Source organism: Pogoniulus pusillus, chromosome 16, assembly GCF_015220805.1.
Source record: "Pogoniulus pusillus isolate bPogPus1 chromosome 16, bPogPus1.pri, whole genome shotgun sequence".
Taxonomy (NCBI): Eukaryota; Metazoa; Chordata; class Aves; order Piciformes; family Lybiidae; genus Pogoniulus; species Pogoniulus pusillus.
In genome coordinates this window covers 2,978,796-3,002,409 of record NC_087279.1, presented here as the reverse complement: position 1 = coordinate 3,002,409, position 23,614 = coordinate 2,978,796, and the positions used below count along the sequence as shown (strand labels likewise).

General features: G+C 45.3%; 1 protein-coding gene across 3 annotated transcripts in view; it reads left to right on the top strand.

Annotated features, from left to right (window-relative positions):
• CNTN6 (contactin 6) overlaps positions 1–23,614 on the top strand; it is a 207,244-nt gene that overhangs the window by 118,547 nt on the left and 65,083 nt on the right. For all 3 annotated transcript variants that reach the window (XM_064156175.1, XM_064156176.1, XM_064156174.1), the window contains exons 6-9: positions 1,860–2,063; positions 5,396–5,498; positions 16,539–16,723; positions 20,718–20,854. In XM_064156175.1, the coding sequence (XP_064012245.1) occupies positions 1,860–2,063; positions 5,396–5,498; positions 16,539–16,723; positions 20,718–20,854 (629 nt within the window). The remainder of the gene's footprint in view (positions 1–1,859; positions 2,064–5,395; positions 5,499–16,538; positions 16,724–20,717; positions 20,855–23,614) is intronic.

Below are 23,614 nucleotides of genomic sequence, written 5' to 3'. Positions count from 1 at the left end.
TACTGTGCCTTATTAAAGGCAGGATTTCAGCTCTGCTCTGGCTGGTGGGTGATGGCAGGGATGTGGAGCAGCCACAGCGTGAGGCTGGTGGGACACCTCGAGCGAACCCACGCCTGCAGCGTGCTGGGTCATAAACACTGAACCCACTCACTGTGCTTCTGATGGCTGGGTGACAAGGCTTGGCCAGAAAGGCCTTCAGAGAAGCAAAGGCCTTGGGTGCTAAGCTGATTTGGAGATGTGTGTTTCCAGGGTAGGCCAGTCAAATAAATTAGTCTCCAATTAGATTGGAAGCAAAACATTCATAGCATATTTTGAGTTGGAAGGGACCTTTAAAGGTAGAATCATAGAATCATAGAATCAAGAGGTTGGAAAAGACCTCCAAGATCATCCAGTCAAACCTATCACCCAGCCCTAGCCAGTCAACCAGACAATGGCACTAAGTGCCTCATCCAGTCTTTGCTTGAAGACCTCCAGGGATGGTGCCTCCACCACCTCCCTGGGCAGCCCATTCCAATGCCAATCATTCTCTCTGCCAACAACTTCCTCCTAACATCCAGCTTAGACCTGCCCTGGCACAACTTGAGACTGTGTCCCCATTCCTCCTGCAGTCAGCAGGGACATCTGCAACTAGAGCAGGTTGCTCAGAGCCCTCAACAACCTGATCTGGAATGGTTCCAGGGACAGGGGATCTACCACCTTCACGGGCAACCTGGGACAGGGTCTCACCACCCTCACAGTGGATGAATTTCTTCTAGATAGACTAAATATCTCTCTTGCACTTCAATCTCCTTGTGCTGTCACAAAAGGCCCTGCCCTTAAGTCTGGCTTCAGCATTCTGATCAGCCCCTCCAAGTACCCAAAGGCCATAAGAAGTTCTCCCTGGAGCCTTCTCTTCTGCAGGTGCAACAACCCCAACTCTCTCAGCCTGACCTCACAGTGAAGTATTTCAGCCCTGCACCATTGTTGTAGTCTCCTCTGGCCCTGCTCCAACAGGTCTGTGCCTCTCCTGTGCTGAAGAGATGGCATCAGCACTGCTGGTGGAAGCAGAGTGGAGCAGAGGGGACCCTTCTCCACCTGCTGCCCCTATTGCTGGGGATCAACACAAGACATGGCTGGCTCTGGCTGTGAGAGCATGGGGCTGGCTTGTGTCCAACTTTTCATCCACCAGCACCCCTGAATCCTTATCTGCAGGGCTACTCTCTACCTACTCAACCACTTGCTTGTATTGACAGTGGGAGTTGCCTCGGTCCAGGTGCAGCATCTTGCACTTGGCCTCATTGGACCTCACAAGGCTCATTGTTAAGGTATGCACTGTGAAAACATCTGTGGCAGAAGACAGTTGGGAAGTCAGAATAAGACAAGTACAGAACAGATGCAAGTAAGGAAGTTGAGAAGGGTGAAGTGTGCAGCAGAATAATAAATCATCATGCACTCTCCAAAATGGTTCCATGCAGAGGAGCTGCCCTGGTTATAAGGAAGAGATGATCAAGATTCATGCTACTGGCTTCTGTTTGCCATACTCACAGTGAAGAAAGGGAGCTGTAACTCTGTGACCAGCAATTGGCTCTCTGAACAGAAATTATTGACTAAAGCACCTTTCTCATGGCACTCTGGCACTGCCACTCCTACTTAAAAATAACCTCAGCAGCAAAAGTAAAGGTAGCAGGGGCCAGAAACTTCTGTGCCCTTCTGAAGTGGCTGAGAACAAGTTGAAAACTGAAGTGATGCTTACCTTGCCCTTGCTAATGTGTCTGCCCTTCAGGTGACTTGTTCTTGCAGCTGGCAATATTGCACTGAAGCACTGTCAGGAAGTGGATTACACCAGGAAGGATGTGTGATGTGTGTCTGGTGTCTTCTAGGCTTGTCCTACACCTGGATCTTCAACAACACCACCTTGTCCCTTCAGGAAGACAGCCGCCGCTTTGTCTCACAAGAAACAGGGAATCTGTACATTGCCAAAGTGGAGCCATCAGATGTGGGCAACTACACCTGCGTTGTCACCAACCCCAAAGCAGAGCAGAGCGTGTGGGGACCACCCACTCCCCTCACTCTCCGCACCGATGGTGAGTGGCCAGGCTGAGCTGGGCTGAAAACGCACAGCGCAGCACTACCTGCTGCTGCAAACGTCCTCGCCGAGGCTAAAGGCTCCCAGTGAAACCTCTGCAGAGGGACATGGCCCCACAGTCTCTGCTGGGCTGAGATGGGAAGGCTCCCAGTAAAACCTGTGCAGAGGGACATGGCCTCACAGTCTCTGCTGGGCTGAGCTGTAAAGGCTCCCAGTAAAATCTGTGCAGAGGGACATGGCCTCACAGTCTCTGCTGGGCTGGGCTGAGCTGTAAAGGCTCCCAGTAAAACCTGTGCAGAGGGACATGGCCCCACAGTCTCTGCTGGGCTGAGATGAGAAGGCTCCCAGTAAAACCTGTGCAGAGGGACATGGCCCCACAGTCTCTGCTGGGCTGAGATGGGAAGGCTCCCAGTAAAACCTGTGCAGAGAGACATGGCCTCACAGTCTCTGCTGGGCTGAGATGGGAAGGCTCCCAGTAAAACCTGTGCAGAGAGACATGGCCTCACAGTCTCTGCTGGGCTGAGATGGGAAGGCTCCCAGTAAAACCTGTGCAGAGGGACATGGCCCCACAGTCTCTGCTGGGCTGAGATGGGAAGGCTCCCAGTAAAACCTGTGCAGAGAGACATGGCCTCACAGTCTCTGCTGGGCTGAGATGGGAAGGCTCCCAGTAAAACCTGTGCAGAGAGACATGGCCTCACAGTCTCTGCTGGGCTGAGATGTAAAGGCTCCCAGTAAAACCTGTGCAGAGGGACATGGCCTCACAGTCTCTGCTGGGCTGGGCTGAGCTGTGAGCTGTCAGGCTAGGGACGATGAGCTACAGATATGCAAAGCAAGAGGTGCTCAGTATCACTGAAATGTAGCAGGAGAGTCAAATGGTATGTTAATATTTTTCATCTTATGGATGCCCATGTTGAGGCTTAAATCTGGCAGAGCTTTCTAAATTTATAATGTAGGTACAGCTCAAACATCACATCTAGAAAGCTGTTTCAAGCTTGAGTCATGGAGGTGAGAAACTCACCAGCACATATACAAATACCTTCCTGGCAACACTTCTAATTAAATGTTCACAGTGAGAAATATATACCTGGGAAGTCTTTACCCAGAGTTTGTTTTGTAAGTTTGCTCACCTAAATTTCAATATACTCCCAGTGTTTGCCAAGCAGTGGCAGCAATCAGTGACAGAAGTCACTACAGAGTTATGCTCCTAAGATAAATAAAACTCCACTGTCCGCTATGGAAGAACATTTCCACTGTGAATCTGCTGCTTTGTAACAGATCACCCAAATCAAACTCACTGTTCCACAGCTCAGAAGTTAGGCATTTGGGACTGTGAGTTGTAAATACTTCAGATCTCTTCTGTTTTCTTCCATCTCATCACTCTAGCCCTTTTCTCAGACTTGTTTTCACAACCTCTTTATCTTCTCAGGATCGGGTCCTAAACAAGCAGCCTCTGAGGCAACAGCAGAAATTGTGTGTGGAATATTAGCCAGATCCCTGTGCAACAGTAAATAAGAATCAGTTAAATTTCAGTGTAGGATCTGTCCTAAACTGATAAGAAATGATCTGTGGTTTATCAGATGCTCAGCCAGATTTTCCAAAGCAACCATGACATCTAATTAAATCAGGTTTTCTCGAGCCTGGAGCTCACACTCAGAGGTTTTAAAGATGTTTCCATCTGGACACAGAATTCCACACTTCTCCCTTCCATCTAGGATCATGAGGTCATTTTGATTGGAAGAAACCTTTAAGATCAAGCCCAACTATCAACCTAGCACTGTCAGGTCATCACTAAACCTTGGCACCACATCTCCACAGCAGACACAATCTATTCAGTACTCCAAGAAGTCACCACTGAACGATGCTAAAACCATTGCTTAACAAGAGCTGAGAACCATAAGTTGCCTCTATAGTCTTAAAGCACAGTGTAACAAGCTGAGAACCCTGAGTCACCTCTATAGCCTTAAAGCACAGTGTAACAAGCTGAGAACTCTGAGTCACCTCTATAGCCTTAAAGCACAGTGTAACAAGCTGAGAACCCTGAGTCACCTCTATAGCCTTAAAGCACAGTGTAACAAGCTGAGAACCCTGAGTCACCTCTATAGCCTTAAAGCACAGTGTAACAAGCTGAGAACCTTGAGTCACCTCTATAGCCTCAAAGCACAGTGTAACAAGCTGAGAACCCTGAGTCACCTCTATAGCCTTAAAGCACAGTGTAACAAGCTGAGAACTCTGAGTCACCTCTATAGCCTTAAAGCACAGTGTAACAAGCTGAGAACCCTGAGTCACCTCTATAGCCTTAAAGCACAGTGTAACAAGCTGAGAACCCTGAGTCACCTCTATAGCCTTATAGCACAGTGTAACAAGCTGAGAGCCCTGAGTCACCTCTATAGCCTTAAAGCACAGTGTAACAAGCTGAGAACCCTGAGTCACCTCTATAGCCTTAAAGCACAGTGTAACAAGCTGAGAACCCTGAGTCACCTCTATAGCCTTATAGCACAGTGTAACAAGCTGAGATCCTTGAGTCACCTCTATAGCCTTAAAGCACAGTGTAACAAGCTGAGAACCCTGAGTCACCTCTATAGCCTTATAGCACAGTGTAACAAGCTGAGAACCCTGAGTCACCTCTATAGCCTTATAGCACAGTGTAACAAGCTGAGATCCTTGAGTCACCTCTATAGCCTCAAAGCACAGTGTAACAAGCTGAGAAACCTGAGTCACCTCTATAGCCTTAAAGCACAGTGTAACAAGCTGAGATCCTTGAGTCACCTCTATAGCCTTAAAGCACAGTGTAACAAGCTGAGAACCCTGAGTCACCTCTAAAGCCTTAAAGCACAGTGTAACAAGCTGAGAACCCTGAGTCACCTCTATAGCCTTAAAGCACAGTGTAACAAGCTGAGAGCCCTGAGTCACCTCTATAGCCTTAAAGCACAGTGTAACAAGCTGAGAACCTTGAGTCACCTCTATAGCCTTAAAGCACAGTGTAACAAGCTGAGAACCCTGAGTCACCTCTATAGCCTTAAAGCACAGTGTAACAAGCTGAGAACCCTGAGTCACCTCTATAGCCTTAAAGCACAGTGTAACATACTTGTATGTGTAAAAGCTCTTCAGCTCTAGAAGAGCTCAGAGACCTCACACGAGGTTGAAATCCCCCCAGCAGGCTAAATCTGCTCCACAGGTGCCACGTTTTGCTCGCCACAGATGCAATGCAAGGCTTGACAATTCTTAATGCCCCACAATTATTCCTGCCAGCCTTTCTTTTAGGCTGGAATTCTGTTGTAGTAGGCAGGTCTGAGGCTCAACTGGAGTGCTAGCTGTTTTGATGTTCAACAGGTGTGATGGGGGAGTACGAGCCAAAGATTGAAGTACGCTTCCCAGAAGCAACTTACGCAGCGAAGGGTTCGTCTGTTAAGCTGGAGTGCTTTGCCCTTGGAAAGTAAGATTTTTGCCCTTCTCTTCAAATGTGGGTTCTGCTCTGCACTGAGAAACAGAGGTTCTTTGAAATTTGCACAGTGGGTTTGTTGATTGATTGATTGATTTAGCCTAGAATGTGAAATTATGCAGCTACCTTGTTTGAACCTCGTCTTGGTTGGATTGTTTCCCTGCGATGTGTTCATAGTATCAAGCAGGTTGGAAGAGAGCTCCAAGCTCAGCCAGTCCAACCTAGCACCCAGCCCTAGCCAGTCAACTAGACCATGGCACTTGCAGAAGTCTCAGTGCATCCAAACAGCAAGGGCTGCTCTGCATTCTAAGATTCACATGGTTCTCCAGAGCAACACTTGGGAGCCTTAGGAAGCCCCAACCACAGCCCCTTCTCCTAGAACTCTGCTCCCTTAGCCTTGTAGCAGCCTCTGTTTTTCCTGGGCTGCTTACAGCACTGTATGCACTTGCAGAAGTCCCAGTGCATCCAAACAGCAAGGGCTGCTCTGCATTCTAAGATTCACATGGTTCTCCAGAGCAACACTTGGGAGCCTAAGGAAGCCCCAGCCACAGCCCTTTCTCCTAGAACTCTGCTCCCTTAGCCTTGTAGCAGCCTCTGTTTTTCCTGGGCTGCTTACAGCACTGTATGCACTTGCAGAAGTCCCAATGCATCCAAACAGCAAGGGCTGCTCTGCATTCAAAGAGCAGATGGGTAACTGATTAAGTGGAGCCAGCCAACAGCAAAAAAAAAGTCTTTCCAGTGAGCTTTTTTTCCCCTGCAAAAGCTAAAATAACCTCAGATTGTTGACCTCTATTTAGTTTAAGTTTCTTTTGACAATCTGTTTTAAAGGCTGTAAGCTTTTAAAGTGTTTAGAGCTTTCCCAGAGGTTAAAAGCCTGACTCACAGACAACACAAATTAATCAAATGTTCCTCTGGAACCTGGGCTAAGAGAAGAGGTGGGGGGGGGAGGGAAAGGCAAATAAAAAGTTAATAAGATGGGAAATGGCTTTCCATTTTAGATTAAATTTTTATTTAAACCAATCTGAGGGCTAATTTCTATTTAAAGGTGAAGAATATTTCTATAGAGTCATAATCAAAGGTGTGTGCAATTCTTTTTGGCCCCCAAACAAGTAGCAGACTGCTTTTTCTCCTCTTTTCCAAACACTGCTGAGCTGCTTCTCTTTAAATACCTCCTTAATTGTGTGTGAGTCAGTGCAGGCTTTACATTTCAAGTTGTCATTTCATGTTTCCATCTGTTGCATGGGAAGCATTTAACAATAATACATTGGCTGCAGAAAAGCATTTCAGAAAGCAAAGGTTAGATGCAAAACCAGGCTGCCTTACTGAAGGGGTGAAGATGGGTCATGTTAACCTGGCACATGGGTTTGGCCATTTTAACAGCAACTTGAGGAGGGGAAAAAAAGGTGGACTGAAAGGACTTATTGATAGTAAAATCCTTGTGAGTGTAGCAATTTCTATTCTGTGCTTAGAAACTGGCATGGCTGAGAGAGTTACTGCAGCTTTCACATATGTTTTATTTTCACCATTATCTCCCTACAGCTACCTAAAAAGAGGTAGTAATGAGGTTAGTATTGGCCTCTTTTCCCAAGTAATTAACAGCAGGACAAGAGGAAATGGAGGTGTTTAAGAGGAGGCTGGAGGAGGCACTTAGTGCCATGGGTTAGTTAATGAGAAGGGTTAGGTGCTGGGTTGGGCTCGATGATCTTAGAGGTCTTTTCCAACCTGGTTAATTCTGTGATTCTGTGAAATGGCCTCAAGTTGCACCAGGGCAGGTTTAGATTGGATATTAGGAAGAAAGCCTTTGCTGAAAGAGTGGTCAGGCTTTGGACCAGGTTGTCCAGAGAGATGGTAGAGTCAGCATCTCTGGGGCTGTTAAAAAAACCAAACTGGATGTGGTACTTCAGGACATGGTCCAGTGGTCATGGAGGTGTTGGATAGAAGGTTGAGCATGATGATCTTAGAGATCTTTTTGAACCTTAATGATTCTATGATCACAGAATAATTAAGGTTGGAAAAGACCTCTAAGACCATCCAACCCAACACCACTGTGCCCACTAAACCCTGTCCCAAAGCACCATGCACATTCTTCTTTATATGTGGGTGTGAGACTGTGGCTCAAAGCAGTGCTGCCATACTTAGGTGGAGTCATGCTGCATAAATAAACAAGCAGTGATCCACAGGCAGAAATCCATTCTTCACTCCTGTTTTTGTACCATACTGCTAGTGTGCATATGCTGCTTGTGAGCAGAGTGTGTTTGTCAGCAGAGTGTGAGCAGAGTGTTTGTAGCAGAGTGTGTTTGTGAACAGAGTATGTGTGAGCAGTGTTTGTGAGTAGAGTGTCAGCAGTGTGTTTGTGAGCAGACTGTTTGTGAGCACTGTTTGTCAGCAGTGTGTTTGTGAGCAGAGTGTGTTTGTGGACAGTGTCAGCAGTGTGAGCAGAGTGTTTGTAGCAGAGTGTGTTTCTGAGCAGTGTATGTGTGAGCAGTGTTTGTGAGCAGTGTCAGCAGTGTGTGAGCAGAGTGTTTGTGAGCAGTGTGTTTGTGAGCAGTGTGTTTGTGAGCAGTGTCAGCAGTGCGTGAGCAGTGTTTGTGAGCAGTGTCAGCAGTGTGTGAGCAGAGTGTTTGTGAGCAGAGTGTTTGTGAGCAGTATCAGCAGTGTGTGAGCAGTGTTTGTGAGCAGTGTTAGCAGTGTGTGAGCAGAGTGTTTGTCAGCAGTGTGTTTGTGAGCAGTGTCAGCAGTGTGTGAGCAGAGTGTTTGTCAGCAGTGTGTGTTTGTGAGCAGTGTTTGTCAGCAGTGTGTTTGTGAGCAGAGTGTGTTTGTGAGCAGTGTCAGCAGTGTGTGAGCAGAGTGTTTGTGAGCAGTCTCAGCAGTGTGTGAGCAGAGTGTTTGTGAGCAGTCTCAGCAGTGTGTGAGCAGAGTGTTTGTGAGCAGTCTCAGCAGTGTGTGAGCAGAGTGTTTGTGAGCAGTCTCAGCAGTGTGTGAGCAGAGTGTTTGTTAGCAGTGTGTTTGTGAGCAGTGTGTTTGTGAGCAGTGTCAGCAGTGCATGAGCAGTGTTTGTGAGCAGTGTCAGCAGTGTGTGAGCAGAGTGTTTGTGAGCAGTGTGTTTGTGAGCAGTATCAGCAGTGTGTGAGCAGTGTTTGTGAGCAGTGTTAGCAGTGTGTGAGCAGAGTGTTTGTCAGCAGTGTGTTTGTGAGCAGTGTCAGCAGTGTGTGAGCAGTGTGTTTGTGAGCAGTGTCAGCAGTGTGTGAGCAGTGTGTTTGTGAGCAGTGTGTTTGTGAGCAGTGTCAGCAGTGTGTGAGCAGAGTGAGCAGAGTGTTTGTGAGCAGTGTGTTTGTGAGCAGTGTCAGCAGTGTGTGAGCAGAGTGTTTGTGAGCAGTGTGTTTGTGAGCAGTGTCAGCAGTGTGTGAGCAGAGTGTTTGTCAGCAGTCTCAGCAGTGTGTGAGCAGAATGTTTGTGAGCAGTGTCAGCAGTGTGTGAGCAGTGTGTTTGTGAGCAGTGTCAGCAGTGTGTGAGCAGAGTGTGAGCAGTGTGTTTGTGAGCAGTGTCAGCAGTGTGTGAGCAGAGTGTGAGCAGTGTGTTTGTGAGCAGTGTTAGCAGTGTGTAAACAGTGTGTTTGTGAGCAGTGTGCTTGCCAGCCCAGGCTTTTAACCTGGATGTTTTGGGATGCACACAGCTCTCATGCAGAACTGTACTGTCTTCATTCTGGGTTTTTTTCTCTCCAAGCAGAGGCCACCTTTTCACTACCATACCAATTGGTGGAAAAGCTTTATTTCAGAGCTGGCATTTGTGTGTGAACAAAGCAAGAGAAAGAGATTGCAGGTGAAATGCTCTTAACTCATTAGACAAGGCCAGATTTCTAAAGGTATGTAGGTGATTAGTGGCATTGTTCGAAGCTCGAAGTTTCCTGCCTCCAGCTGCTTCCAATTGTAGTTAGGCACACACAAATGCAGCAATGTGGCCATCTGCACCTTTAGATGCTTAAATTCCACTAAAACTCTAGCCCCTGCTATTGTCTGTTTGCGTTAAAATCAATTCTGCTCAACATTTGTTGAGCTATACCTCTGCTCTGCCACAAGCACTAACGGTTATTATCTCTCTTGGATTTCAAAACTGCTTTCCCATTATCCATAATTTTCTATATTCATACTGTTAGTCCAGTGGTTCAGACAATGCTGGCAGCTGCTACTACCTCTGCGCTATGAATAACAGAAATCTTTCACATCTGAGGCAGATTATAGGCAGCCTGCTGGGGTTTCGGTCTCCACAAGTCTCAAATGAAAGTACTTTTCATGGTCTTTAGAGAAATAGCCTCTCTTTTCTGCACAGAACAGCAAATCACACCTCTTGGACTTTGCTCTAAAAGCACTGCAACCTTTAGGATGGGAGTACGAGAGGCCAGGCTTGTGCCTGAGCTTTAAGATGCTTTTTGAGCTGAGGGAACTGGGAGCAAGCTAAGAAGTCCTCCTTCAGCCAGGCTGTGGGGCAGCCAGAGGTAGGTGTCTTTTGAGTTGAGAGTTGGGGCTGTTCAGTCTGGAGAAAAGAAGGCTTTGAGGAGGCCTTGCAGAGGCTTTCCAGTAGCTGAAGTGGGCTACAGGAAAACAGAGAGGGGATATTATATGAGGGCTTGTAAGGACAGGATGAGAGAGAATGGATTGAAGCTTGAGGAAGGTAAGCTTAGAGTTGATATTAAGAAAGAGTTATTAGTGCTGGAATGGGCTGCCCAGGGAGGTGGTGGAGTCACCATCCCTGAAGGTGTTTAAAAGCAGACTGGATCATAGAATCAGCCAAGTTGGAAGAGACCTCCAAGATCATCCGTGGCAGGATGGTTGGAAATGGCTGATCCTTGTGGTCCCTTCCAACCCTGACTGATTCTATGATTCATGACTTCACCCCATGGGTGAGTTCAGGGAGCTGCACTCTATCCTCTTCCATTTGTCTTTCAAATAGTGGAACTGTGATGCTAAAGGCAGGAGAAATATCTCCTTTAATGGGCTCTAAAAAGTGATTGAAAAGTAAGCTGGAGGTGGGGAGAGTCAGCCTGGACATAAGGAGGAAGTTGTTGAGCACGAGAATGGTGAGAGGCTGGAATGGGTTGCCCAGGGAGGTGGTGGAGGCCCCATGGTTGGAGGTGTTTGAGGCCAGGCTGGCTGAGGATGTGGCCAGCCTGCTCTAGGGTAGGGTGTCCCTGCCCATGATGGGGGTGGTTGGAACTGGCTGATCCTTGTGCTCCCTTCCAACCCTGACTGATTCCATGATTCTATGATTCCATGACTCCTGCAAACGCCTGTGGCAGTGGAACAGAGGAGATGAGGCTCTGTGTTCTGCACTAATATTCATTATGCTGACAGTGTTTAATGCTGTGGCAGTATTAAAAGTCATGTTTTGGATCAGGCTGCATTAATCATGCCATACATCTAAATTATCCTTCACTGAGTCTTGGAGAGGATTGGGCACTGTGGAAAGAGTTAGCTTCAGCTGAGTTACTGTGCTGCTTTCTCCACGTTGCCTCCAAAATCACTTTTTTTCCTCTCTTTTTTTTCCCTTTTTTTCCTGTTTCCCCCTTTTTTTTTAATTCCCTTTTTCCTTTTTTATTTTCTTTTTTCCTTTTTTTATTCCTTTTTTTTTCTTTATAATTTTCTTTTTTCTTTTTTATTCATTTTTTCTTTTTTATTTTCTTTTTTCCTTTTTTCCCTTTTTTCCTTTTTTTCCTCTTTTTTTCTTTTTTCCTTTTTTATTTTTTCCTTTTTTTTTTCTTTTTATTCTTACTTTTTCTTTTGTCCTTTTTTCTTTTTTTTTTCTTTTCTCCTTTTTTCCCCTTTTTAATTTTTTCTTTTTTTCTCTTTTTTTTCCTTCTTTTCTTTTTTTTCTTTTTCCCTATTTTCCTTTTTTTTCTTCTTTCTTTTTCTTTTTTCCCTTTCTTCCTTTCTTTCTTCCTTCCTTCCTTCCTTCCTTCCTTCCTTCCTTCCTTCCTTCCTTCCTTCCTTCCTTCCTTTCTTCCTTCCTTCCTTCCTTTCTTCCTTCCTTTCTTCCTTTCTTCCTTTCTTCCTTTCTTCCTTTCTTCCTTTGTTTTTCTTTTTTTCTTTCTTTCTTTTTCTTTTTTCCTATTTTTTTTTCTCATTCCTGTTGCACAAGTAAGAACAGATTCTGGAATGAAAATAAGCAAAGTATTCTCCCTGTCTGCTGCACACATTTATTAAGCCTTGCCTGTGTTTTACATCTTTCTTCATTCTCTCCTCAAAGATAGGGAAATAATCTGTTTGGCATCCCTGCAGATGGGCCCCTGCCAGCTGAGGTTGTAAAGAGCATATGTGAATAATATAAAGCAGGATTTCTTTCAACCCAGAGCAATCATTTTTCATAGGAAGCCCTGAAATAGTCCTGTAAATGCATTCAGGGAAGGGTTTTTTTTCCTGGAGGCTGCTAGTATAAGGAGATAATCACATGGCTACAAAGGGGCTTCCAAATAATCATCTTGACTAAACTTGCAGGGAAAAAATATATTAGGCTTCACTTCTTCATTAGTTGCCTATTCTAGTTTATTTACAAGGGGTTTATATAGGAGGCCAGAAAGGGATCAGTGATGTGATTCTAAGATCATGCACATATATGAACGGTTTCTGCCACCACAAATGAGATTTGCTGTTCTCAGTGCTCAATGCTGCAAAGGTAATGCCTTAAGAGAGGGCTATGGATGTGCTGGAAGGTGTTCAGAGAAGGGTCATGAGGATGAGCAGAGGGCTGGAGCTGCTCTGCTATGAGAAGAGACTGAGGCAGTTGGGGCTGTTCAGTCTGGAGAGGAGAAGGCTCCGAGGTGACCTTCTTGTGGCCTTTCAGTGTCTTAAGAGGGCTATAAGGAAGCTGGGGAAGGACTTCTTAGGCTGTCAGGTAGTGACAGGACTGGGGGGAATGGAACAAAGCTGGAAATGGGGAGATTCAGACTGGATATTAGGAAGAAGTTCTCCAGCATGAAGAGATGAAACATGATGAGAGCCCGGAATGGGTTGCCCAGGGAGGTGGTTGAGGCCCCGTGCCTGGAGGTGTTTAAGGCCAGGCTGGATGAGGCTGTGGCCAGCCTGATGTAGGGTAGGATGTCCCTGGCATGGCAGGGGGTTGGAACTGGCTGATCCTTGTGGTTCCTTCCAACCCTGACTGATTCTACAATTCTATGAGTTCTTGAAGGGGTGAGCAAGATGCTCTGAAAGATCCTCTCTTGCAGTAGTTAAGCTGAGTTGCTCGTGACTAGCAGAGAATAAAGCAGAACCCCAGAGGACTTTGCTGTTTCCCAAGCATGATTAGAAGCCTGAGTGGTTTAATTATGATGCCCTATTGAACCCTACATCTTCCTTGTCTCAGCAGTTGATGCAGACATGATTGTAGCTTTCAAACTTCAGTTCTGTCTGATTTATTTATCCAGCTTCACCACCAAAGCTGCAGATCTACTTCTCTTGTGAAGTGCCCTCAGATGCATAGGACAACAGATGAGGGACAGATGCAATGCATCATCTGGCTGCTGAATCTCTGCTACAGAAAAGGGGAAGCTTCATCTTGGTGTGGGCTGTAATGCTGCAGACAAATTAATTTCATGTTGGGTGTGACAAGGCTTGTCACCAGCCAAAAAAACATTTCCCCTGTGCCTTTTCTTTCTCAGTTAGTAACTTATGGGTTTGTGATTCAGCTGTGCCTCTATGGCTGGAAATAAATTAAGTTAATACTCCTTGATGCTCTGAAGTTTTCAAATAAACTCTGGATTTATGGGCAAAGACACTCTCATATTTATGCACTGTTCTCTTATTTACTCAGGTGGCAGAGAGGCTTTGTCTACAAAGAGCAATACATTTGAAAGGTGGACTCATTGTTACTTTATATATCCCCAAACTTTTTAGACACCTCCCCCCCAGCAGTTACCTATTTTAGTCTTCTCATAGAATCATAGAATCAGTCAGGGTTGGAAGGGACCACAAGGATCATCTAGTTCCAACTGCCCCCACCATGGGCAGGGACACCCTACCCTAGAGCAGGCTGCACACAGCCTCAGCCAGCCTGGCCTCAAACACCTCCAGCCATGGGGCCTCAACCACCTCCCTGGGCAACCCAGTCCAGACTCTCACCACTCTCATGCTCAACAACTTCCTCCTCACCTCCACTCTGAACCTCTCCACCTCCATTCCCCCCAGTCCTGGCACTCCCTGACAGCCTAAAAAGTCCCTCCCCAGCTTTTTTGTAGCCCACTTCAGATCCTGGAAGGTCACAAGAAGGTCACCTGGGAGCCTCCTCTGCTCCAGCCGGCACAGCCCCTACTCTTTCAGTCTGTGCTCACAGCAGAGCTGCTGCAGTCCTCTGAGCATCCTCATGGCCCTCTCTGGACACACTCCAGCATCTCCACATCCCTCTTGTCCCAGGGGCTCCAGAGCTGGATGCAGTACTCCAGGTGGGGTCTCAGCAGAGTGGAGTAGAGGGGGAGAATCACCTCCCTAGCCCTGCTGGCCACACTTCTGCTGCTGCAGCCCAGGCTCTGCTTGGCTTTCTGGGCTGCAAGTGCACACTGCTGGCTCATGTTGAGCTTCTCGTCCAGCAGCACCCCCAAGTCCCTCTGCTCAAGGCTGCTCTCCAGCCACTCACTGCCCAGCCTGGATTTGTGCATTGCATTGCCTCTACCAAGATGCATATCTTGCACTTGGTCTTGTTGAACCTCATGAGGTTGGCTTGTTGATTGGATAGGGCTGGGTGATAGATTGGACTGGATGACCTTGGAGGTCTCTTCCAAGCTGGTTGATTCTGTGATTCTATCTATTCTAGTGGGAGGTGTCCCTGCTGAGCTTTGAGCTCCCTTCCAACCTAACCCATTGTATGATTCTAAGAGGGTGAAAATAACACACACACACACACCCTGCCTTCTGCAAAATACTGTGAGTGAAGATGCTGGAAAGGCTGTGATAATGGTGATCACAGAATCATAGAACCAACCAGGTTGGAAGAGAGCTCCAAGATCATCGAGTCCAACTTGGCACCCAGCCCTAGCCAATCAACCAGATCATGGCACTAAGTGCCTCATCCAGGCTTTGCTTGAACATCTCCAGGGACAGTGACTCCACCACCTCCCTGGGCAGCCCATTCCAGTGCCATGATTCCTTGATTCTGTAATTCTATGATGCTTGCACATGGCTGAGCTCTCAACCTCCTGCAGCCTGCTCATTTAACCTATAGTCAGGCTGATGTGGAGCTGCTGTCCTGATAAATGTATTCCCTCTGCTGATAAAAGTAGGTCACTGAGTGCCAAGCTCCCCTGGCAGGGGAACAAAGTGCTGTTAACTATTTACTGCAATTAGGAGTTTCAATGCAGTGAATCTGATGAAGCAGTCTCTAAGCTTTTGATGTCATCCTGCTCCATCAGAGAAGTGTGTGTCAAATGCCCTTGTGTTTGGCCCAAAATGAGGCAAATTTGTCTTGAAACATCCCCACAGATGTCATTACCCCTGATCTAGAGTAGGGTGTCCCTGCCCACAGCAGGGGGCTTGGAACTGGATGATCCTTGTGGTCCATTCCAACCCTAACTGATTCTGTGAGGCAAATTTACCTCATTTTTGGCCAAAGACAAGGGCAGGGACACCTCACAGTAGATCAGGCTGTCCAGAGTCTCACCCAGCCTGGCCTTAAACAGCTCCAGGAATGGGACTATTTGGAGCCATTGCCCTCATCCTGTCCCTGCAGGCATTTGTGATGTTGCCTCTTCAGTGGTGGGTTGAAGGTTGGACTGGATGATCTTGCAGGTCTCTTCCAACCAGTTATGCTCTGTGACTCTGTGACTATAGCCCCAGAATGCAGAAATCTGGCCTGAATTTACCTGTGTTAAGCAATTCAGCCACTCCGTATTTGCGACTTGATTTATGTGGTCAGTAAACAAGGATTTGAGCCAGAGACCTAAATAATTGAAGGTGTGAGCAGTTAGAACCCCTGCTAAAGAGGAATAAATATTTGTAAGTCAGTGCTGCAGGCTAGAGGCCTTGGGGACCAGCAGGCAAGGGCAATGTGCACTTCTCATTTCCGTGCAAGTTGTGTTTTCAAGTTGAGTAGCGAGGATTTGCTGCCGGTCTTCACTTGTGTCGGGAAAGGAGTCAGTGTTTAGCCAAAGCCTCTGCAAGAAAAACCCACCCCAAGCTGCTCAAAACATCTCCTCTGCTTAGAAAAAAGCAGCTTACTTGTGTTTGCAGCAACAGAGAGCAACTGTGAAATCCAAGACTATTAATGTTTCAAAGTGTTTTGGTGACATAATAGATCAGGAGAGTGAGGCTGGTGTGGTTTGTGATGTTGCCAGGAATCCAGGAGGTATTTTTAGCTGCCTTCACACTTGCCTATTGCTTTTTTGGTGTTGTTGCTTAGAATACATCGATCCAAACCTAAATGAAGATGATAGGAAAGCTGCAAGGACATGAAACAAGAAATATTCTCTTTAGTCTCTATCTCTTTTCAGCCTCAATGTCTTCTTTGTTCAGCTGTCTCCCTGCCCTCCTCTACGCTGGCTCTCCCTCTTTTTATACCTAGATTTCATGGTTATTCTTAGCTGCTTTGAATTCTTGTCCAATGTTTTTTTTCTATTTTGAGATGTGAAAATACCTCTAATGCTACCAGGAATTTGTTTGCTCTGAAAAAGCAGTCAACAACTCAGTGCTTCTGCGTTGCCTGTTTGGATTTCCAAAGCGATCCCTTCAATGTCATAGTGATTAGAAGAAGATTTGAGCCCGAAGTAAGAGTTCCAGTGAGGGAAAATCCAAATTGGCCTCAGAAGCAATCAGAGAATTGGCTGAGGACCTCATCCCTCTTTTGAACTTGTGCCTCTGAATAAGTTGGAGAGGTTACAGAACCTCAGTCGTGAAGCTCTGTGTGTTGTGCTTAGGAACAGATATTAACCTCTGTATGTTATGCTCAGAATCAGATATTTCTCTTTTTAAGAGCTCTATGAAAGGATTCCAAAGGCTTTTCTCTCTTCTACTCTAACAAATGCTCTCTCTTTTTCTCTAATGAAACATGATTATTTAGTCCTGTCCCTAGCATTAGCTGGAAGAGGTCTGATGGAAACTCCTTGCCAAAGAAAATTGAAGCCCACAAAACCAAAGGAGTTCTTGAAATCCCTGATGTTCAGCAGGAAGATGAAGGCTCTTATGAGTGCATTGCAGGAAACATTCGAGGAAGAAACGTTGCAAGAGGTCAATTATTTGTCTATGGTAAGGAAATCAGTTAATTTCTTCCTTTATTCCTCTTTACAGGGCATGCTGGTGTTTGTAGATGAAGTCTATTAGCCCCTTACTGGAGATATGAAATATGGTTTCAGGTTAAGCTGGTTAAAAAATGATTGGAGGTTGGCAGTGACCTTCACTGAATTACATCCTCAGCAAATAAAGACATTTTGCATTAAAACTCAGATTGAAAACGTGGGCTGTGCCCTGATGAAGTTGTAAAGGTTAATATGAGGCAGGAAGAAATCCCTGGTACATTTACATGAAACATTAAGGGCAGGCAAAAAAAATGTACTCTCAGGAGCTCACAGCAGAGCAAAGCTGTGCTGCCCTAGATGCAGATCAGGGAAGGATTCATGAGATTTTGGTTCATGTGAGTGGAAGATTATTTCACCTCCTATTCCAGCTGAATTCTATTGCTCCATAAACAGATGAGGGCAAAGCAGGGGAAACTCATTCCACTGCCTCCCTCTCCTTCCTCTTTGTCTGAAAACAAAGAAGAATGTTTCATAGAATCATAGAATCAACCAGGTTGGAAGAGACCTCCAAGCTCATCCAGTCCAACCTATCACCCAGCCCTATCCAGTCATCTAGACCATGGCACCAAGTGCCTCATCCTGTCTTTTCTTGAGCACCTCCAGGGACAGTGACTCATAGAATCAAGCAGGTTGGAAGAAACCTCTAAGATCATCCAGTCCAACCTAGCACCCAGTCACAGAATCACAGAATCATAGAATCAAGCAGGTTGGAAGAGACCTCCAAGCTCATCCAGTCCAAGCTAGCACCCAGCCCTATCCAGTCATCTAGCCCATGGCACTAAATGCCTCATCCAGTTTCAGTGAGGCTGTTCTCCTTTGGCTTCTCCCTTCTCACATGTGTGAATGTGATCCACGTCACACATGATGGTCAGCCAAGGTGAATTGGATGCTTTTTAGCCTCATTGTTAACAACCAGGGAAAGCAACATGCTTGGATGCTACCAAGAAGGGAGATCTTTCCTTTACCTCATAAATCTTTCAAATGAGAAGAAAGGAAAAAATGAAAAGCAAAAAGCAACCCCCCCAACAAATCTAACAGTGAGAAATAGCTTATGGAAAGCTAGACAGAGCCTGCCCACAGTTAAAGAATCAGAGAATCATTTTGGTTGGAAGAGACCCTTATGCGGATCAGATCCGACTGTTAACCCAGCACTGCCAGGCCACCACTAAACCATGTCCCTCAGCATCACATCTACATGGCTTTTAAGCAGCTTCAGGGCTGGGGACTCCACCACTGCCCTGGGCAGCCTCTTGCATGGTTTGACAATCCTTTCCATGAGATTTTTTTTCCCTAGTGTCTAAGCTAAACCTTCTTTGGTTCAGCTTCAGGCTATTTGCTCTTGTCCTGCCCCTTGCTAACCCCCACCTGGCTCCAGTCTTCTTCCAGGTTGCTATAGAGAGCCAGGTCTCCCCTGAGGCTCCTTTCCTCCAAGCTAATTAACCTCAGGTCCCTCAGCCACTCCAAGACTTGTGCCCTAGACCCTTCACCAGATTCCTTGCTCTTCTTTAGACAATGCTCCAGCAAAAAAATGTCCTCTTTTTTTGTAGTGGGGGACCCAAAACTGAATGCACTGTTTGAGAGGTGGCCTCACCAGTGCTGAGCACAGGAGGACAATCACTTCCCTGGTCCCGCTGACGTTGCCAGCCAGGATGCTGTTGGCTTTTATAACCAGCTGGCTCATGTTTAGCTGGTAGTCAACCAACAACTGCAAGTCTTGTATGGGCTGGATGTTAGGAGGAAGTTCTTCCCAGAGAGTGTGATTGGCATTGGAATGGGCTGCCCAGGGAGGTGGTGGAGTCACCATCCCTGGAGGTGTTAAAGCAAAGACTGGCTGAGGCACTTAGTGCCATGGTCTGGTTGATTGGCCAGGGCTGGGTGCTAGGTTGGACTGGATGATCTTGGAGGTCTCTTCCAACCTGCTTGATTCAATGATTCTTTTTCCACCAGGTACTTTCTGAGAGGACCTTGGCAAGTGTGTTGTTGTTATTCTAAGCCAATCTCTTCTAATGAAGAGATGCAGGCTTTGCTGATAAGCTCCCAGTCTCCTGCAGCCATGCCTAATATCAAGACATATGCCAGGAATGGGCTGCTGCTCTTTTGAATATTTAATTATTTCTTTGCTTTTAGGGAGTTATTTTTGTTCTCCTTGCTGCCTAATTTTTTTTCCAGAACATCAATCAAGCAGTTCCATTAAAATTAAGCTCAGTAGATTACCTGGACATGATTGATAACAGCACAGGCAATTACAAAATAATGATCAGTTAATACAATCTAAAACAATGCACTTATTAAATGTGCTTTGTAAATTAATTAATAGCTGCTCACAGTGAAATGTATCAACAGCACTCACGAAGCTTCTGCACAAGGTTGGGGTTTTTTAATCATATTTAGGAGTGGGCTGGTATATTAGCTACTTAATTGACTTCCTCTTGCTTAATTTCTGTGCTGTTTTCACTCTGCAGGCAGCTTGTCTCTGGGAAGTAAGGTTTCTTTCCTGGACACTGTCTGCTGCTCCCTTAGAGCTGCCTTCCAACATCTGAAGGGCTCCTACAGGAAGGCTGGAGAGAGACTTTTCATAAGGGTGTCCAGAAATAGGACAGGCAGGAATGGTTTTAAGCTGAGGGAGAGCAGGTTTAGCTGAATCATAGAATCATAGCATCAAGCAGGTTAGAAGAGACCTCCAAGCTCACTAATTCCAACCTAGCACCCAGCCCTGCCCAACCAACCAGACCATGGCACTAAGTGCCCCAGCCAGGCTTGGCTTCAACACCTCCAGGCTCAGCCACTCCACCACCTCCCTGGGCAGCCCATTCCAGTGCAAATCACTCTCTCTGACAACAACTTCCTAACAACATCCAGCCTATAACTCCCCCACACAACCTGAGACTGTGTCCTTAGAAGAAGCTCTTCAATATGAGGGTGGTGAGATTCTGGAATAGGTTGCCCAGGGAGGCTTTGGGTGGCTCTTCCCTGGTGGATGCTGAAGCCCAGGTTGGATGAGGCCAGTTGAGAGGAGGCTCTGGCCATGGTGGGCACCATTCAGCTCTTTTCAGACAGCATGTCCAGAATTTCAGGCATTCACAGCCACTGCTTCTGCCAACATTGGCAATAAAGAGGTGCAATATCTAAACTGAATTTGGTGTCCGTTTGGTATGGAATCAATAACCATAAAATCAGAATCCTTGAATCATGGAATCATGGAAGGGACCACAAGGATCATCTAGTTCCAACCCCCTTGCCATGAACAGGACACCTCACACTAGATCAGGCTGCCCACAGCCTCAGCCAGCCTGGCCTTAAACACCTCCAGGAATGGGGCTGTAGCCTGAGTTAAGCAATTCAGCCACCATCTCATGGAAATAGGAATCACAGAATCAGTCAGGGTTGCAAGGGATCTCAAGGATCATTCAGTTCCAACCCCTCTGCCATGCCCAGGGACACCCTACGCTAGATCAGGCTGGCCAGAGCCTCATCCAGCCTGGCCTTAAACACCTCCAGGGGTGAGGCTTCCACCACCTCCCTGGGCAACCCATTCCAGCCTCTCACCACCCTCATGCTGAACAACTTCTTCCTAGCATCCAGTCTGAATCTACCCACATCTAGTTTTGATTCATTCCCCCCAGTCCTATCACTGCCTGACAGCTTCAAAATTCCCTCCCCAGCTTTCTTGTAGCCCTCTTCAGACACTGCAAGGTCACAGTAAGGTCACCTGAGAGCCTCCTCCTCTCCAGACTGAACAGCTCCAAGTACTTGATCTCTAGCATTTTCCTAAGTTAGTCCTGAAGTTCAGTGCCTGGGAATTGCAGCATAGAACTCCCTTGCACTACAGTAAGAGTGTGTGGGACAAATCCTCATCAGCCTTGCTCAGCTCATTAATTATTGGCAGCATACCGCCAGTGAAATCTTGCTTCTCCTGCTTAAAATGATTTGCATATTCTTTGCAGCCCCCCCTGAATGGGACAAAAAAATCCAAAATGCCTTTCTGTCTCTCTATGACAGTTTAGTTTGGGAATGTAAGGCAAGAGGGAAACCAAGCCCTTCCTACAGCTGGTTAAAAAACGGCCAGCCGCTGCGGCCAGAGGTAAGACGCCTGTCGGCTTGCTTGCTTCTCCCTGTGCTTTGCCTCATGCTTTGGCCGTGTCACAGCACACTGCCTTTGGCTTCCTCTTTCTCACTTTCTTTTCTTTCTTTCTTCCTTCTTTCCTTTTCTTTTCCTTCCTTCCTTCCTTCCTTCCTTCCTTCCTTCCTTCCTTCCTTCCTTCCTTCCTTCCTTCCTTCCTTCCTTCCTTCCTTCCTTCCCTTCCTTCCCTTCCTTCCCTTCCTTCCCTTCCTTCCCTTCCTTCCTTCCTTCCTTCCTTCCTTCCTTCCTTCCTTCCTTCCTTCCTTCCTTCCTTCCTTCCTTCCTTCTTTCCTTCCTTCCTTCCTTCCTTCCTTCCTTCCTTCCTTCCTTCCTTCCTTCCTTCCTTCCTTCCTTCCTTCCTTCCTTCCTTCCTTCCTTCCTTCCTTCCTTCCTTCTTCCTTCCTTCCTCCTTCCTTCCTTCCTTCCTTCCTTCCTTCCTTCCTTCCTTCCTTCCTTCCTTCCTTCCTTCCTTCCTTCCTTCCTTCCTTCCTTCCTTCCTTCCTTCCCTTTTTCTTTTTTTGCTTTTCCCTTAATTCTTTTTTCTTTTTCTTCCTTTTTTATCTTCCTTCATTTCTTTTTTTCTGCCTTTACTTTTTCTTTCTTCCCTTCCTTCCTTTCCTCTTTCTTTTCTTTTTTTTTGTTCTTTCCTCATTTTTTTCTTTCTTTCTTACTTTTATATCTTTCTTCATTTCTTCTTTCTTTCTTTTTCTTTCTTTTTTCTCTCTTGTTTCTTTTGTCTTTTTTCCCTTTTTTAATTTTTTTTTATCTTTCTTCATTTGTTTTTCTTTTCTTTCTTTTTTTCATTTTTTATCTTTCTTCATTTCTTCTTTCTTTCTTTTCTTTCTTTTTTCCTTTTTTATCTTTCTTCATTTCTTGTTTTTCTTTTCTTTCTTTTTTATCTTTCTTCATTTCTTGTTTCTTTCTTTTCTTTATTCCTCTTTTTTCTTTCTTTTCTTTCTTTCTTTCTTTCTCTTTCTTTTTCCTTCTTTTCTTTCTTTATTCTATTTTCTTTTTTTTCTTCATTTCTTTTTTTCTTCATTTCTTGTTTCTTTCTTTTCTTTCTTTCTTCCCTTTTTCTTTCTTTTTCTTTTTCTTTCCTTTTCTCTCTTTCTTTCCTTCTTTCTTACGTTCTTTCATTCATCTGTTTTTTTATTTTTTATTTCTTTTTTATTCCTTTTATTTTTTCTTTTTCTTTTTTTTCTTTCTTTTTTCTTTCTTTTTTCCTTTTTATCTTTCTTCATTTCTTCTTTTACTTATTTACTTATTTATTTCTTCCTCTTTTTTCCTCTCTCTTTTTTCCCTTTCTTTTTCTCTCTTTTTTATTTCTTTTTTTTCTTTTTCCTTTTTCTTTATTTTTTAATTTCTTTTCTTCTCTCTTTTTTCTCTTTTTTCTTCATTTATTTCTTTTTTTTTTTCAACTATTTTTTTTTGTTTTGTTTTCTTTCTTTTTTTTACCCAGAAACCCAATTAAGGTTATGACATCAAAGCAAATTTAGCAGCACAAACTCTTTCCAACACAAAGCCTCAGTTCTTCGAGTTCAGTCTCCTGAAGATGGTGTTGCCAGTTCCTGTTTTTTTACTGTATCCACTCCTTTTTCCTGATCATTTTCTCTTGCAGAGCAGCTAACTGCTAGAAGATATGGCAGTTGGTGTGGATGGGTTTAAAAATATCAATCAGAGTCAGTGCATGAGAGGTCTGTCCAGAAGCCCTAAACACATATGTAGACATAAGCTGCAGTTTGGGAAGCTGGTAGGCTGCCAGCTGACTGTTTCAGAGCTGCTCCTGCAAAATGCTCAGCCTGTTCACTTGCATTTTCCTCCTGTTTCTGTTCTTCATCTGTAGGCTGGATGGACCTTTGGTCTCCTACAGTATGGCTATGTTAATCCTTTAGTTGAATGAATCAGCTCTGAAAAATCAGTTAAAGTTGAGGTTGATACTTCTTTGGTGTTATGTGGAAGGATAACAGGCTAAAGAAAATCATGTGGGAAAAGGAGAAAATGTGGACATTTTCACTTCAAGGAGAAAGAAGAATCAAGTGGAAAGGGAAATAGTGAAGTGTTTGGAGTGCAGGAGAAGAGAGGAAATCAATTTGAGCTCAAACACTTAGGAAACCTGACCAGATACTTATGCAGACAGGGCTTTGAGAACCCAGATTTGTCTCTTTCCACATACTCTAATTGTACTTTTGCACTGGCCGAGCTTTGGCACATCCATCTTCCAACCCTTGGTTGCTGGCAGGCTCATGGAGGATGACTTCTGTGGCAGGACACTCTGCTGTGTTTGCATTCTGCTGAGGCTAAGCTTTCCTTTTTTAAGCCTTTATTCAGCTTGTATCAGGCATAAAATGGCCTGGCTCATCTGTAAAGCCTTTTTCTTTGGTGGGAAAAAAAGACCCTAAATAATCCAGTGATTAATTTTTGTCTAGAATTAGCAGACACAGAATCATTTCCAAAGCTCATGGGGCAATTTAACACCTGCTGGGTTGCAGAACCACCACTTGCTTGACTTGGTGATACTTAGTTGAAGCAATCAGAAGGGGAGTCCAGTCTTCCATATGATTTTCTGCTGCATTCATCCTGAATAGAACCCAACTTGTATCTTAGGAGGCCAGCCAGAATTTATTTGGATTGCAATTTTGCTGAACCTGATCACAGGAGCACACAGCATCACAGGATGTTAGGGGTTGGAAGGGGCCTCTGGAGATCTTTGAGTCATAGAAT